This window comes from Nicotiana attenuata, chromosome 12 (genome assembly GCF_001879085.1).
Source record: "Nicotiana attenuata strain UT chromosome 12, NIATTr2, whole genome shotgun sequence".
Classification (NCBI taxonomy): domain Eukaryota; kingdom Viridiplantae; phylum Streptophyta; class Magnoliopsida; order Solanales; family Solanaceae; genus Nicotiana; species Nicotiana attenuata.
The window spans coordinates 44,255,023-44,270,176 of NC_032000.1; the positions used below are offsets into that span (position 1 = coordinate 44,255,023).

Below are 15,154 nucleotides of genomic sequence, written 5' to 3' on the forward strand. Positions count from 1 at the left end.
CGGAATGTCTATCGGAAGAACATCGTGGGAAGAACTGCCTGTCATTGTTGATCTACTAAAGACAAAGGTTATCACAATCAAAGGAAAGAAAGGAGAAGATGAATTTGCGGAATGAAAAAGTTTCCTCAGAATCTCTCTCAGATGAACAATGAAGATATGAGAAATGAATGCCTCAAACCACCTTTATAGGCAACATAAATGGCTTTCGCGAAACCCAATAGCCATCATTAACTGCACGACCAACAGTAAAACGGTTCGGTTCTGCCGAAGCAAGCGTCATTATGACAAGCTCCGCAAAGCGACTTCTCAGCCATCCGCCAACGTACCGCCGTCAGAATAATCGCTACGGCCTGCGAATATTGAAAGAATGTGCCGTACACCTTCAAAATTCTGGACGTGACCAAATACGTACCCGGCGCATACTCATTCCCTACGGCCAAAGAGCATATATGAAAGGCAAATATGAAAGGCTACGGCCATCTCCAACGTGTAAACGGCTAAGGCCGCCGCCGAGCACGTATCAAGCGTGCCCTCATACTCCTCGGCCGCACAACATACGACCCGTCCGTCACGGCCGACGGGTATGCTTCCAAAACAAACGTAGGGATCAGAGCACAATGCAGCTCGACCTCACTCGAAGTAAGTTAAAAGGGTGCCTTCGCCCAGAAGGAGAGTTCGACCTCGATCGAACGATGACTTGATAGTCCAATAACAGGATACTAATACTCTACAAGGCTAAGGGCCACCGCCAAAAAGAATTCGGCTTCGACCGAAGCAACAGTCGATATCTCCATCCGTGTTTCTCGAAATACAGCCAATGGAATCCGCTCATCGAGCTCGGCCAAGGCCCGACCTCAATAAGCGGAGGGACTAACTGTATGGGTCAGAATTTGACCCCACGATAATTAACGAGGCTAATCTCGTTTTAAGTTAATTCATGATTAATTAATGGCACGACCACTCAGAATTGACGATGTTCAACCCGCATCTGGTTCGATCGACAAGGCCATGGCCTATCCGCCACTATAAAGGCGAGATCCCAACGTGGTCACGGCCACTTATCGCCAGATCACGAAGTTCACAACTATAAATACTAAGAGTGGAAGTCCTAGAAAGGGGGATGCTTCTTCATCACTATGGAGAAGAGAGAGAGAGAGAAGAGAAAAACACACTCATCTTATGGGAAGTGAAAACATCATTGTAAGGCTCTGAACCTCTTCATGGAGAGGCAGACCAAACCAATATTATCAATAAAGGCTTTTAATGTTTCTTCCCCTAATCCTGAGTACTTCTTTTCGTTTCCTTCTTGTGGTCCAATGGATTATTACGATTTGCTATGATTTTCCCGTAACTTATTTGTATTGTTTTGCACTCATAAGATATGTGATAACTTTTGAGCAAACAATATCAAAGAAAGTCCTTTTGGGATAAAAAGGTTAAAGATCTTGTTTAAGTTTTTTTGAGACCCAAATTTTTTTTAAAGATCTTGTTCGTGTAAAGACACAACATGGTTGGTAAGTTCGAATGGGTATGACTCACCATGAAGCAATGAGGTCTATAGCATGTTTAGCCAAGTTTGTCCAATCCTACAAGCACCTTTTTTTTCTTCAAAAAATGTGCTTTTTTTTTGGGAAAATACCAGCTATGTCCATTTATAAGTAGCTTATTACAAAAATTGTCCAATTCATAAAATATTACTAATATTAGCCAAATATTACCAATATTAGCCAATTAGATATTTTTAGCCAAAAAAGGTCAATTTTTCGCTTTTTTTTAGTGGGTGTTATTAGAATAGATTGTTTACATCTTAAGGAGCTCGAATCTCAGTTTTGAGATGATTTGGCGGTGTTTTGAGGTGGTTTGAATTGAAAATTCGAAGTAGAAAATGAACTTGAAAAAATGATAAGTGTATCACATATGGATCATTTTTTCTTAGATTTTTGGAATATTGTGTGTGTGTGTGTGTGTGTGTGTGTGTGTGTGTGTGTGTGTATATATATATATATATATATATATATATTATATTTCATCACCTTATTTGCTACCTCATCCATGAAATTTTCTTTCCGTCTTGCATGTAATGTTGCTAATCACGCTTAAAAATATGGAATGAGATCTTTGTGTGTGATTCTTTGAGAGAAGGAACCTTATTTCTTTGGATTTCGAATTTTTATATATATTTGGCTAGTTTTGGTAAGTCTATGAATAATGGCTAGAGGTTGGTAAGTTGGGACTTTTTCGGGATATTTTTGTAAGATTTGGCCAAGCTTTTGAAAGAAAAAAAGTGCTAGAGGAGAAGCAGAAAAAGTAGCTTCTCTCCAAAAGTACTTTTTTGAAAAGCACTTTTGAGAAAAATACACTTAGAAGCAGTTTTTAAAATCTGGGCCAAATACTAATTGCTGCTCAGAAGTGCTTTTCAAATTAATTAGCCAAACACAAACTGTTTCTCACCAAAAGTACTTTTGAGAAAAAACACTTCTCAAAATAAGCTGATTTTTGCGGCTTGGCCAAACATGCTACCAGAAGCATTAATTACAACTTTAACTTACTCATACTAAGAAAGAAAGTGATGTTAGTTTTGAGTTTTGATACGACTTTTTACCTCCTATAGCAAAGGTTAACACCTTATTTATTTTAAATAAATACCATTTAAAAAAATTATATTCTATAGATACCCTTTTAAGGTTTATAGCAAAATATTTAATTTTGGTTACCTCCTAGCCCTAAACCACTAAATACGCTAATCAGTTACACTATTTTCTTTCTCTCTCTACTTTGATACATTCCATTCTCTTCCCCCATCCCATTGTAATTTTTCAGTGTAAATAAAATCTCATACTTCCTCTCTCACGCTTTGTTCCCTAACATACCAGATCCCTCACCACCATTAACGCCTAAATTGACCCACCTCCGCCGTCTACCACCACGGATTCCCTCTTGGACCTGCCACCTCTTCCCACTTCCACCACCAAGGTCCGCCTTTTATGCAGCTACGGTGATTGCAAGTAAACATCCACATCAACTAGAAGATATTATTCACGATTCAATGTTCTGTTTTGCTAAAGAACGGGGAGGAAAGGGAGCAGGAGGGACGATTCTAGGAAAACGCCTTTTTACCTGCCAACCTACACCTCTGCTGAGTATGGATGGTGGCAAGGGAGTAGCACTTGCATATCTCGTAATTGCAATAAAAAAACCACCAGTGGACTGAAAAAAAATAAAATCAACCATCAGAAGGGAGTCGGTTCCAGGCTTGTCTAGCCCAGGTATCTTTTTCTTCATAAAAATTAGCAATCAAAAGACAAGGCCTCAATCGAAGTGGAAGACGATATAGTAGACCAGATACTAGGTGGATTATTTCGTTGCTCGACGACGGATTCACCGGAAATTAGGGCTTGTTCTTGAACAAAAACGACGGAGTTTGGGGCTGAGCAACTTGATTTTCTGTTAATATATTTCAATGTATCACGATGTATTTTCATGTATTTCATTGTATTCATTGTCTTTTTTTTTCATTGTAATTCAATGTATCTCGTTGTATTCCATATATTTCATTGTATTCACTGTCTTTTTTTTCATTGTATTTCAATGTATCCGGCTGTATTATATGTATTTCATTATATTCACTATCTCGCTATATGCCATGAATGTATTCATATATTTTTTTTAATTAATATAATTTATGTATTCAGATGTATTATATAATTTCTCTGAAGATTGCTATATTTTTGGGGTATTTTTTTGTTGAGAATCTTCTTTATAACTGAAAATACAAAATTTGTGTGTTATAATTGAGTTTGTTGAGTTATATTAGGAGTCTATTGTGTTAATTGATTCACTTTCCGTTTTAAAAATAGTGTAATCCCCTATTTCACGCTGTGAATACAGTCGAATACAGTTGAATACAATAATCTGTCCAGCTGTAATTCCATGTTTCACTCCATGAATACAGTCGAATACACTCGAATACAACAACTGATTAGCTGGACTTCCCAGATTCACGCCTATTTTTGCTATTGTATTCATGAATACAATAGCTTAAATACATCAAATACATCTTATAACCACACAAAAGGTATCTATAATCCGTAATATAGCAAATGATATCTATAGATAGCTAATTACTACCAAAAGATTGTGCTTTATGAAAATTTCTCAATCGAGATTGCTTTGGACCTAAAAAGATAGCACACATTAGCATATTTGTATAGTTTGGTTTGACGCTCATTTGATTAACCAATACTAAAGGGCAAACAAACCTTAATTGAAATTTAGACCCCGTTTGGCCATGAGTTTTTCCAAAATAAATTTGGGATTTATTTTCAAAACTCATGTTTGGCCATAAATTTTACCCATATTTTGGCAAAATCCCAAATCCCAAAATCACCCCAATTGTTGATTTTGGGCCAAAATCCCAAAACTTGGGAATTATATACATGTTTTTCCAAAATAAAGTTGGGAAATATGTTTTGAAAACGTGTGTCCAAACACATTTTCATCTTCAAACCAAACTTCACCCAAATCAGATTTTTCAAAATAAATTTGGGATCTATGGCCAAACGCTAGCTTAATTTCCTTTAATTTGTTTTGAACCCGAAATTTCAGTACTCGCAAGCCATTATGATATTTGCAAATGTTCTAGCGCTTGCATCATCCGGGTGAATACTTCCGCTTTTATCCAATCCACTGAATGCTGCTTTTTTTTTTTTTTTCTTTTGATATTTCATTAAACCAGTGCAATAATACTTGGATACAGTCATACAGATAATACCAAAATAAAGGGAAAGGAATAGCAAAATTCAAAGGTTACTGGATTATTGGAAGAAACAAACTAGTGAATCCTAAGACCATGACTGGAACTAGAAATTTTCTGTATACTTAGCAGCCTGCTTGATGCCTTGTTGCATGAGAGAAACTTTAAAGAGCGCAAGAGTTACCATGGCAAATGAACTACCTGAACAGACAATCATCACTTCAAATTTAATTGTTAATCATTGTAATGCACAGAATGCATGAGTAGTGATTGGAACATTTAACTAACAACAATGTAAATTATCTAAACCGCAATGGGATGTTGGTATTCGTTCAGATACATCTCTGCTATGGCTGTGTGCAACGCTACTCCAATTGGCAGGACATCCTCATCGAGAAAGAAGTGAGGGGAGTGTGGGGCGTGGGTAGAGCCCACTTTTTCATTTCTGATTCCAATTTGAAACATAACTCCAGGGATCAATTCTTGATAGAAGGCAAAGTCCTCACCTGCCATAACCTTTTCAGCTTCCTTGATGTTCTCGGAACCAAGCAGGAGTTTGCCAACCCTCCCTACATGTTGATGTAAGCGCTCATCATTTATGCAAGCTGGATATGCTGGGAAATCCTACTCTTTCATGTCAATGTACGCCTTACACCTATGCACAGCAGCCTGTCCTTCAATTACCTGCAGGCTCCATATAAATGTGTGTTACAAATGCACAAGGTTGCCACAAGAAATCTAGGTTCTGTTCACATTAATTAGTAAGATCTTGCAGCAATACTTGACATTGAAGACGATTAGCATCTAATTCAGCAATGCGAAATAGAAATAGAGGATTCAATAGCAAACATGATAAGCTTCTATGTTGAGGACAGGCATAAAATTGATTTTGACAAAGAAAGAGAAGCAAAGCAGGGAAAGATGATCAGTTATGAATGCTAGAGTTACATGGCATCTTCATGGGAAAATTGCAAGAAGACCACAAGTTATATCATTCATTCAGCTGAGACTTCTATATTCATGTTAACATGTGTTCGAGAATTATTCACCCTTAATCTTGTTAATTTGATTATGTAGCTCTCAGTAGCTAAGAAGGCTCAGTTTAAGGCTATTAAACATCACTCAAAAAAATCACTAAATTTTTTAACAGAAAACTACATGTTAAAGACATCTGGCAGACAATCTAGTTTTGCAGATGTTGATAGTCAACAACAGTCAAAGGTTCATGTAAGCAAACTACCTCTTTCACCCTCTTTTGAAGTTGAAGCAAGCCTTCAGTTGTAAGACTCCTCAGAGTTCCCCCAAATTCAACATAAGGCGGAATTACGTTTGATGCTGATCCACCTCTGACATAAGTAACAGAAAGAACCTTCAGGCAGAAATGAGAATTTCAATCTCAGTCAACTTAACTGTCAATGAGGCTTCAGGTCTCAAACGCTATACTGCTTTCTAAAACAAGAAATGTTCCTGAAGGGAATATATGTACCTACATAATTATGTGTCTGTGTGTCTCTGTGTGTGTGTAAACCAAAGATTATACTTCTAATTGAGATTAGGCTACGTACTTGACTATGAACGGGATCTACTTCTCTTGAGATGAGCTGCTGCAATGCCACAATTGCAAATGATGCAGCAAGTATTGGATCCACAGTAGCATGGGGTTCTGCAGCATGCCCACCTTTTCCTTCTATTTTTGCTTCAAAGAAGGAAACAGCAGCTAAAATGGGCCCAGGACTAGTACCGATGCTCCCTGTAGGTCTTTTAAAATCAACGTGCATTCCAAATATAGCTTCTGCATCACCTAGAGCCCCTTCCTTGATCATATGATATGCACCAGCTCCTCCCTCCTCCGCAGGTTGGAAAACAAGTCTTACCGTTCCCTTTTCGGGTTCAAAAAATAAAAATAGAGACAAGCAACAAATCAACTTTCTATTGTAGACTACCCCAAGAATGGATAGATAATGAATGATGCCACACAAAGGGCAAAAACAGAATAAGTCAATTCGACCAGTGCTTTACGAGTGTCATGTGACAAATGTATTCTTATAAAGTTGAAAAGAAATATCTAATAGTATCAGTCAATCAATTACAGACTGACAAGTAATTAGAAAGTGTGATTCAGTCTTGAATTCCTTTTTATTGGTCAAGCAAAAAAGAATTCAAAAAAACATTCATGGTTTCCTCGTTTCCTATACATGCAGCCATGTATCGTTATTGTAATGTAGATAGAAGTTATCGGTCTTCTCAGCTTCTTTTTCGTGGTACCAGAGAGAAATTGATTTGGGCCAATGCTCCGTCATCTACCCTTTCCTTCAACAGGTTCCGATCGATCCTCTCTCTTGACTGGAAAATTTCTCGTCATGCCTGAATTAGTTTCTCTGGTTGCTTCATCTGGATGTGAACTCGCAAGCCATGGAGGATCAGAGGGCTAGGTTCTCCACATCGAGACAATTGATGAATCATGAATGGTCACAACTATGTTCAATGGGCAAAATCACTTTATATGTTCATCTAAGGAAAAGGCAAAAATGATTACCCACAGGCACTGCTAGTCACCCACAGAAGGATGATCCAAGTTTCAGATTTAGAGAATCAAAGAATAACATGGTCATATCCAAGTTAAGCAGAATCATCGATAACAAACAGCACAACTATTCCTTTTTTGCGACACTGCTATGAAATTTGGACTGTTCCGAGGGAGACATGTGAATAAATGAACTAATCTGATAACAAGGCAAAAAGATATCCTTTTTGGTCTATTCCTTTTGAGTCTGTTCTTTCATTATCTCGACAAAGTACACTTAATACCCCCCCCCCTCTATTAAAGAATGTTTTCATCTATCTTCTTACAGTCCTCTATGTTTAAGAAATACCCCCTTTTAGAATAAGCTCCAAAGGCCTAGTGTACATGCAAACCTAGATAAGAAGTCAAAGCACAACGGATAAAATGATCAGCATAATGACTATAGCGCAAACCTAATATTATTACTTCTGAGAACAAGACAATCTCGTCATTGGTCAACATTGTGCAAAAAATCTTTTGTTGAAGAATCACACAAGCACAAATTACATTCCAAATGAATCAGCACTAGTGAAGTGGGTAAAGTTGACAAACTTACATTAAGTTTGTCCTTCCGCTCATTCAGCAGCTTAGCAGCGCCAAGAAGCATCGTCGTGTGGGCATCATGTCCACATCCATGCATTTTGCCAGCAACTTTGCTCTTATGCTCCCATTCAACAAGCTCCTATTGTTATATTCACTCGAGAATAATGTTAGAGACATTCCATAACTAAATATGCACACTATTAAGAAAACTTCTTTCTAACTCCACCTATTTAAGCTTCACAAAACATAGCCAGTTGCAAATTTGAATAAAGTTGGAGGATTGTGGTAGGTTGATGACCAGTGTATAAATAATTTAACTATATTGACTCCTCTCAATTAGATACAAGAAGATTCAAATAACTAGGGGCAGAGCAACCTTGTCCAAGGGGAGTCAACTGACACCCTTTGGGTCGAAAATCACACCGGGTAAATAGGTCAATTTTTTTTCTTATGTATATACTCTATATATTGAATCTCCGTGACTTTCTCGTGTCTTTACTTCTTTATATCTTGATTTCCCTTAGGGAACAACCTAGCTCGGAACTGCATATAACTGCCCAACTAATTCACGATTTAGGTATAATTGATTGATAGTAAAAAAATTGTGTATGAACCTGGAGAGGAAGGGCATCCATATCAGCTCGTAAAGCAACAACAGGAGGAGAACCGCTACCAATTTGAGCAACAAGACCAGTTTTGGCAAAAGGGTATTCATAATAAATGCCAAGTTTATCGAGTTCAGTACGAATGAGAGCACTGGTGTTATATTCTTGGAATCTGAGTTCTGGGTATTCATGAATTATCCTTCTTATGGATACTAACCAATCTTTATCTTGTATTGCTGAGCTCAGTACCTGCTTACCATATTCTTGATCAAAGTAGCTACCTTGAACTTGAATGGAATGTAAGAGGATGAAGCACAAAAGCGACAAATGAGAACATGTTGCCAGTTTTTGGTAAAATTCCATTCGCGATCAAACAGTAAAAGGGTTATTTACAACTGGAGTAGCAATTTCTGAAGATTATTTACTGGGGTATAAGAGAGCATTTTCTTCAACTATTGGGTGTTTGACACTTTGACTGATTCGGGGGTACTTATGTGATTTTGTTTTGTCGCTGTTTTCAATGATGAAATGAAATGATCTTTATTGCGATTATTGTATTTTTGTAGTATGTTAGTGTATTGTATTTATGAGCTAGTTAGTTAGTTGTAAAAGGGTAGTATAGTCATTATATTCATTAGCTGTGATTTTTATTTCTCACACGTGTATATATGCATTGTCTCTTAACAGTTACAAAGATATAGAGAAAATTCCCAAACTCTCTCTCTTTCTAGAATCTTCTTCTTCTCTCTATGGAAGCTCGAGGTCAGCTAACAATGGAGGTTGGCCTTATACGCTAACTTCATTTCGACATGGTATCAGAGCACAACTCTAATCGCTCATCTTCTCTGTTTCTCTAATCTCAAAAATCTGTTCAAATCGGAAAGATACAAGTCCACACTTGACGAAAGGGGTTTCTGAAAATTCTCACCCAATTTCTTCAAAATTTTGGTAATCAATTACTCCGTTCCTCTGCTAATTCACCTCGTTCAGTGGCTGGAGACAAGGAAGATCAAAACACAGCTGGTAGCATGGATCAGACTAGTCCGTTGTACATGCACCAGTCGGAGAGTGCCGGAACAACGCTAGTTCCTGTTGTTTTCGACGGAACTGGGTATAGGTCCTGGAGAAGAGGAATCCTTAGGGCTTTGTCAGTAAAGAACAAAGTCGGATTCGTCAATGGAAAGTGTAAGAAACCTAAAATTGATGAAGTAACCTACGACCAGTGGGCTCGTTGCGATGACATGGTTACGTCCTGGATTTTGAACTCACTCTCGAAGGATCTAGCTGACAGCTTGCAATATGTCAACGACGCTAAGGAATTGTGGCAGGAACTCGAGGATAGGTATGATCGGACTAATGGAGCGAAGTTGTATCAACTACAGAAAGAAATTAATTACCTTAGCCAAGGCACTTTGGATATCACAGGATACTACACAAAAATAAAATGACTTTGGGAAGAACTGAACACCTTGAATGCACATGCACAGTGCAATTGTCAATGCACTTGTGGTGCAAAAGCGAATATGCAAAAGGCTGAGCAGGATCGTAGGCTAATTCAGTTCCTAATGGGCCTAAATGAAGTTTACACAGTTGTGAGAGGCAGTATATTGATGATGAACCCGTTGCCCAACATAGCTCAAGCCTTCTCTATCCTGATCCAGGAGGAAAAACAGAGAGAGGTTAAGCCGAACAACAAATTAGTTATGGAATCAACTTCATTAAATGCAAATGGACCTGGAAATGCTAAGTTCAGAATAAACTACAATCAGAGGGGAGGTAATACAGGGGCAAACTCATACAATTCTAACAAATCAGGCTATCCACCTGCTAGGACTCGGGTGTTCTCTGACTATTGCAAAAAGCCAGGACACACCAGGGACATTTGCTATAGAATTCATGGATTTCCGCAAGACTTTAAATTCACAAAGGGGAGAAACGTTGCATCTGCTGCAAATGTTCATGTAGATTCTGAGGAAATGGAAGGAGGAAATCAAAGCCAGGGGCTTCAGAGCTTGACAAAGGAGCAGTACAATCAATTGCTTAACTTGTTGGAGAAATTTCCTGGGAGAAACACAGGAGAGGGCCTCGACAACAACATGACTTGTGGAGCTGCAAACTTCGTAGGTATTCTAGCTTGTTCCACTTATAAGGAGATTGCTGAAACAACTGTGTGTAGATGTTCTAAATCAATTACTGGCCTATGGATAATAGATAGTGGTGCCTCAAATCACATGACATACAGAAAGTCCTTTTTAAAGAATTTAGAACCTTACCCTATCCTTCTTAGTCACCCTACCAAATGGATATAGAGTAAAAGTGACAGAAATTGGAGATGCATCCCTTAGTCCCATGTTAACCTTAGTTAGAGTTCTCTATGTGCCTACTTTCAAGTACAATCTCATCTCTGTTCATTCCCTAATTGATTATCTCAATTGCATAGTTAATTTTAGCAAATACCTTTGTATGATGCAGGCCCCTTCAATGAAGAGGCCTTTGGAGATTGGTAAGGCAAGGAGTGGATTGTACTTCCTTTGCCCTAAGTGTCATGGATCTTCAAAGTCTGTTTCTTTTTCTGTTTCTGTAAACCTTTGTTCTCACCCTTGTTTTCTTGCATTGACTGATGTTGTACAGAAAGGAAAGAGTCACAACTCACCTAGGAAGTCCTTGTCAAATGTAGATAAGTCATCTCAATCACACAACAATGTCAATGTAAATACCTTTCACTCAAGAAATAAAACTGACTCTTCCTCTAATGAGATTTCTCTTCTGTTATCTTTATCATCTCATAAAGACAATAATGAACATATATGGCATAACAGACTAGGCCATGTACCTTTTGTGAAAATGAGAACTATTTCCACCATACCTGTTGAATTTTCCCACAAACAGCCTTTTACTTGCCATGTCTGCCCCATGGCAAGGCAAACAAGATTACCCTTGAGTCAAAGAACTTCATCTACCACCAAAAATTTGAACTTTTGCACATAGATCTTTGGGGTCCCTATCACATAACAACCCATGACAATTACAAATACTTCCTTACAATGGTTGATGACTTTAGTAGATCTACTTGGACTCATCTCTTGAGCAGTAAAAGTAACACTCTCCAAGCCATCAAAGCCCTCATCTCCATGATTGAAAACCAATTTGATGCATCAGTTAAGGCTGTTAGGTCAGATAATGGGCTGGAATTTGTGAATAATGAGGCCATGTTATATTTCCATGGAAAGGGCATAATCCATCAGAAAACTTGCCCATATACACCATAGCAAAATGGTGTGGTTGAAAGAAAACACAAGTATCTATTAGAAACAGCCAGAGCATTACTCTATCAATCCAAATTACCAATGAAATACTGGGGAGAGTGTATTCTGACTGCTACATATTTGTTAAATAGACTGCCTTCCTCAATTCTTAACAACAAATGCCCTTTGAACTTCTTTATAACAGATTACCAACCTACTCACACCTTAGAAGTTTTGGTTGCTTGTGCTATGCCGCTACACTCAAAACTCACAAAGACAAATTTGAACCTAGAGCTACCCCTCATGTGTTTATAGGGTATCCTTTTGGGACCAAAGGGTAAGTTCTCAATTTGACCACAAAGAAGGTACATGTGTCTAGGGATGTTGTATTTCATGAAAACATTTTTCCCTTTGCTATTTCTCCTGAACACTCTTCCTTTCCTTCTGTGTTAGACATGATAAATCATAATTCCACTTGTCCTCATTCCACAGTAAATTCATTTGATAGTCATTACAACCATGATAGGGATGCACCAACTTCTGTCACTGAAAGTCCCACATTTGATGTACCAGACATTAACCAACTGTCACACCCTACAGATATATCAAATCACATTCCATATGAAAATCAAAATCTAGAATCAAACTCAACTGAAGTGCACCAAGAACCACATATAACACCATCCAACCAAGCATCACAAGACATGGAGCCTAATGTTAATCAAGTAACCAATTATCCCAGAAGATCAAACAGGACCCTTAGCACACCCTCACATCTCAAAGACTATATTTGTACATTACCAAAGTTACAAACAAACAATCACTTGAACAACACTATAAATCCTGAACAACAGCCACCTCATAATTCATTAACTGCTCTTTTCTCACATAACCATTCTGTCTCTTTCAACTCATTAAGCCATGATAGTCAGGAATTAATTAAGAACATCTCACATGATTGTGAACCATACTCTTATGAGGAGGCAGCTTTGAATCCTGCCTGGCAAGTAGCAATGACACAAGAATTTGATGCTTTATATGCTAACCATACTTGGGACCTAGTTAAGTTACCTGCAGGTAAGAAGGCCATAGGGTGCAAGTGGGTGTACAAGATAAAGCACAAGGCAGATGGCAGTGTGGAAAGATACAAGGCAAGACTTGTGGTAAAGGGTTATACACAAGAAGGTGGGATTGACTACACAGAAAATTTCTCCCCAGTAGTGAAGATGACCACTGTTAGAGCCCTGATCAGCACTGCAGTGAAGAAAGGATGTGACCTCTATCAGTTGGATGCCAACAATGCATTCCTGCATGGAGACTTACATGAGGAGGTTTACATGGAGATTCCACAGGGTCCGAAGATAGAAGACACACAACTTGTGTGCAGATTAAGGAAGTCCTTGTATGGCCTTAAGCAAGCCAGTAGACAGTGGTATGACAAGCTAGCATAGTCTCTGTATTCTAGAGGTTTCAAGCATTCAACCAATGATTACTCCTTGTTCTACAAAAGCAAGGTGAGTCATCAGTTTTTGTAGCTGTATATGTTGATGATGTGATTCTTACTGGAACTAATCTTGAGGAAATTAAAGCACTGAAGACTTACCTACACAACCAATTCAAAATAAAAGACTTGGGAAAATTACATTACTTTTTGGGGCTAGAGATGCTTTACAAAGATGATGGAGTGTTGATATCCCAAAGGAAGTTCATCACTGATCTTTTGAAGGAATATGATTGTATGGGGTACTCTGCTATTTCATCTCCATTGGATTCATCAACCAAGCTGAAAGCTGAAGAGGGCCCCTTAATGTCTGATCCATCCTACTATAGAAAACTAGTTGGAAAGCTTAACTTTCTCACAAACACAAGGCTAGATATTGCGTACAGTGTACAGCATCTAAGTCAATTCATGCAGACACCAAGAGAGCCTCACTTGAAGGCTGCCATACATGTACTCAGATATCTGAAGAAAGACCCTACTTGGGATTTTTTTGTCCAAAATCCTTCTTACAAGATCATAGCCTACTTGTGATTCAGATTGGGGCAGCATGTCCTGACTCAAGGAGATCTGTAAGTGGTGTATTTAGTGTTTTTGAGGAAGCCCCATCAGCTGGAAGTCGAAGAAGCAAACTACTGTTCTCATTATCTTCTGCAGAGGCAGAATATAGATACTGAGAAAGGTGGTTGGGAGTTGGTATGGTGCAAAGGATTATTGGAGGAACTCACAGTCCCATGTTCTGATCCCATTCAAGTATTGTGATAGCCAAGCAGCAAATACATCATTGCTAAGAGAACCCAGTGTTCCATGAAAGGACGAAGCACATAGAGGTTGACTGTCATTTTGTGCGAGATAAACTACATGATGGTCTGATTACACTTCATCACATTTCCATCATGACAATAGCTGTATATTCTAACAAAGGCTCTCACAGGAATCAAACATTCAGACCTTCTACACAAGTTGGCAGTGAACCCTCACCTCCAAACTTGGGGGGGGGGGGAGTGTATTGTATTTATCAGTTACTTAGTTGGTTGTAGAAGGGTAATATAGTCATTACAGTCATCGGCTGTGATTTTATTTTATACACATGTATATATGTACTGTCTTTTAGCAGTTACATGATATAGAGAAAAATTCCCCAATCTCTCTCCTTCTAGAATCTTCTTCTTCTTCTCTTTATGGCAGCTCGAAGTTGGCCAACAATGGAGGTTGGCCTCCTATGCTAGCTTCATTTTGACAAAAACCTTGAACGATACTTTAGGAGAATATCTTTCCATTTGGTATTTTATATAAATAACAAATTAAAATTTCAATTTTACGGATAAAGCAAAACTTTACATCATGGAGTTCCTCTTCGGCTATTTTTAATATTAGTGGTTCTCTTGACTTTTGAATTTTTTTTATTCTTAATGATAAACTTTCTAAAATTTTAACAATAGCCATAATTGAGCATTTTTTTTTAACTTTTATTTATTGGTATGTTTTGCTGTAAATTTCCGCTAATTACTGTACTTAGTCAAATTTGGTGCTTGTTGTGATCTTGAGCCACTTGTGACTTGACTGTGCTCAAAAAGTCTATACATCATTTTGGATGTCGAGAATCGATCCTGTGACCGTGCAGCTTGAAGGTCACCGAGTAACCAGCCAGACTAATTTTCTTGCTTTGACAAGCGGGTTCATCTTAAATTATTTTTATTCGTTTTGACCTGTTTAAGTACAATTTACCCAGCTTTTTAGTAGTTTTTTTGGGCGAAGTCCCAAACGTATATCCGCACCTGAGTGTATTACTGGGAACATGATGAGGACATACCCTTGCATTGTGGCTAAAACGCCCACATCTAATGCAGAGTAGATTTAAACCCTCATATAGAATAATTTGCTTATGGTTGCTTATATAAACATGAGTTTTCAAAGGCTGTTCTAGTGGGACTTGGATACAAATTC

At 38.1% G+C, this 15,154-nt stretch overlaps 2 protein-coding genes across 2 annotated transcripts; one reads left to right on the top strand and one right to left on the bottom strand.

Annotated features, from left to right (window-relative positions):
* LOC109235632 (IAA-amino acid hydrolase ILR1-like 5) lies at positions 4,791–8,993 on the bottom strand. The gene is given in 5 exon segments (XM_019401811.1): positions 4,791–5,437; positions 5,994–6,122; positions 6,319–6,633; positions 7,873–7,998; positions 8,474–8,993. Coding segments are annotated over 5 exon segments (1,305 nt in total). The 5' UTR covers positions 8,828–8,993; the 3' UTR covers positions 4,791–5,056.
* Positions 9,238–9,912, top strand: LOC109236071. The gene is made up of 2 exons (XM_019402296.1): positions 9,238–9,243; positions 9,373–9,912. The coding sequence occupies exons 1-2, from the start codon at positions 9,238–9,240 to the stop codon at positions 9,910–9,912; spliced, it is 546 nt and encodes a 181-aa protein (XP_019257841.1).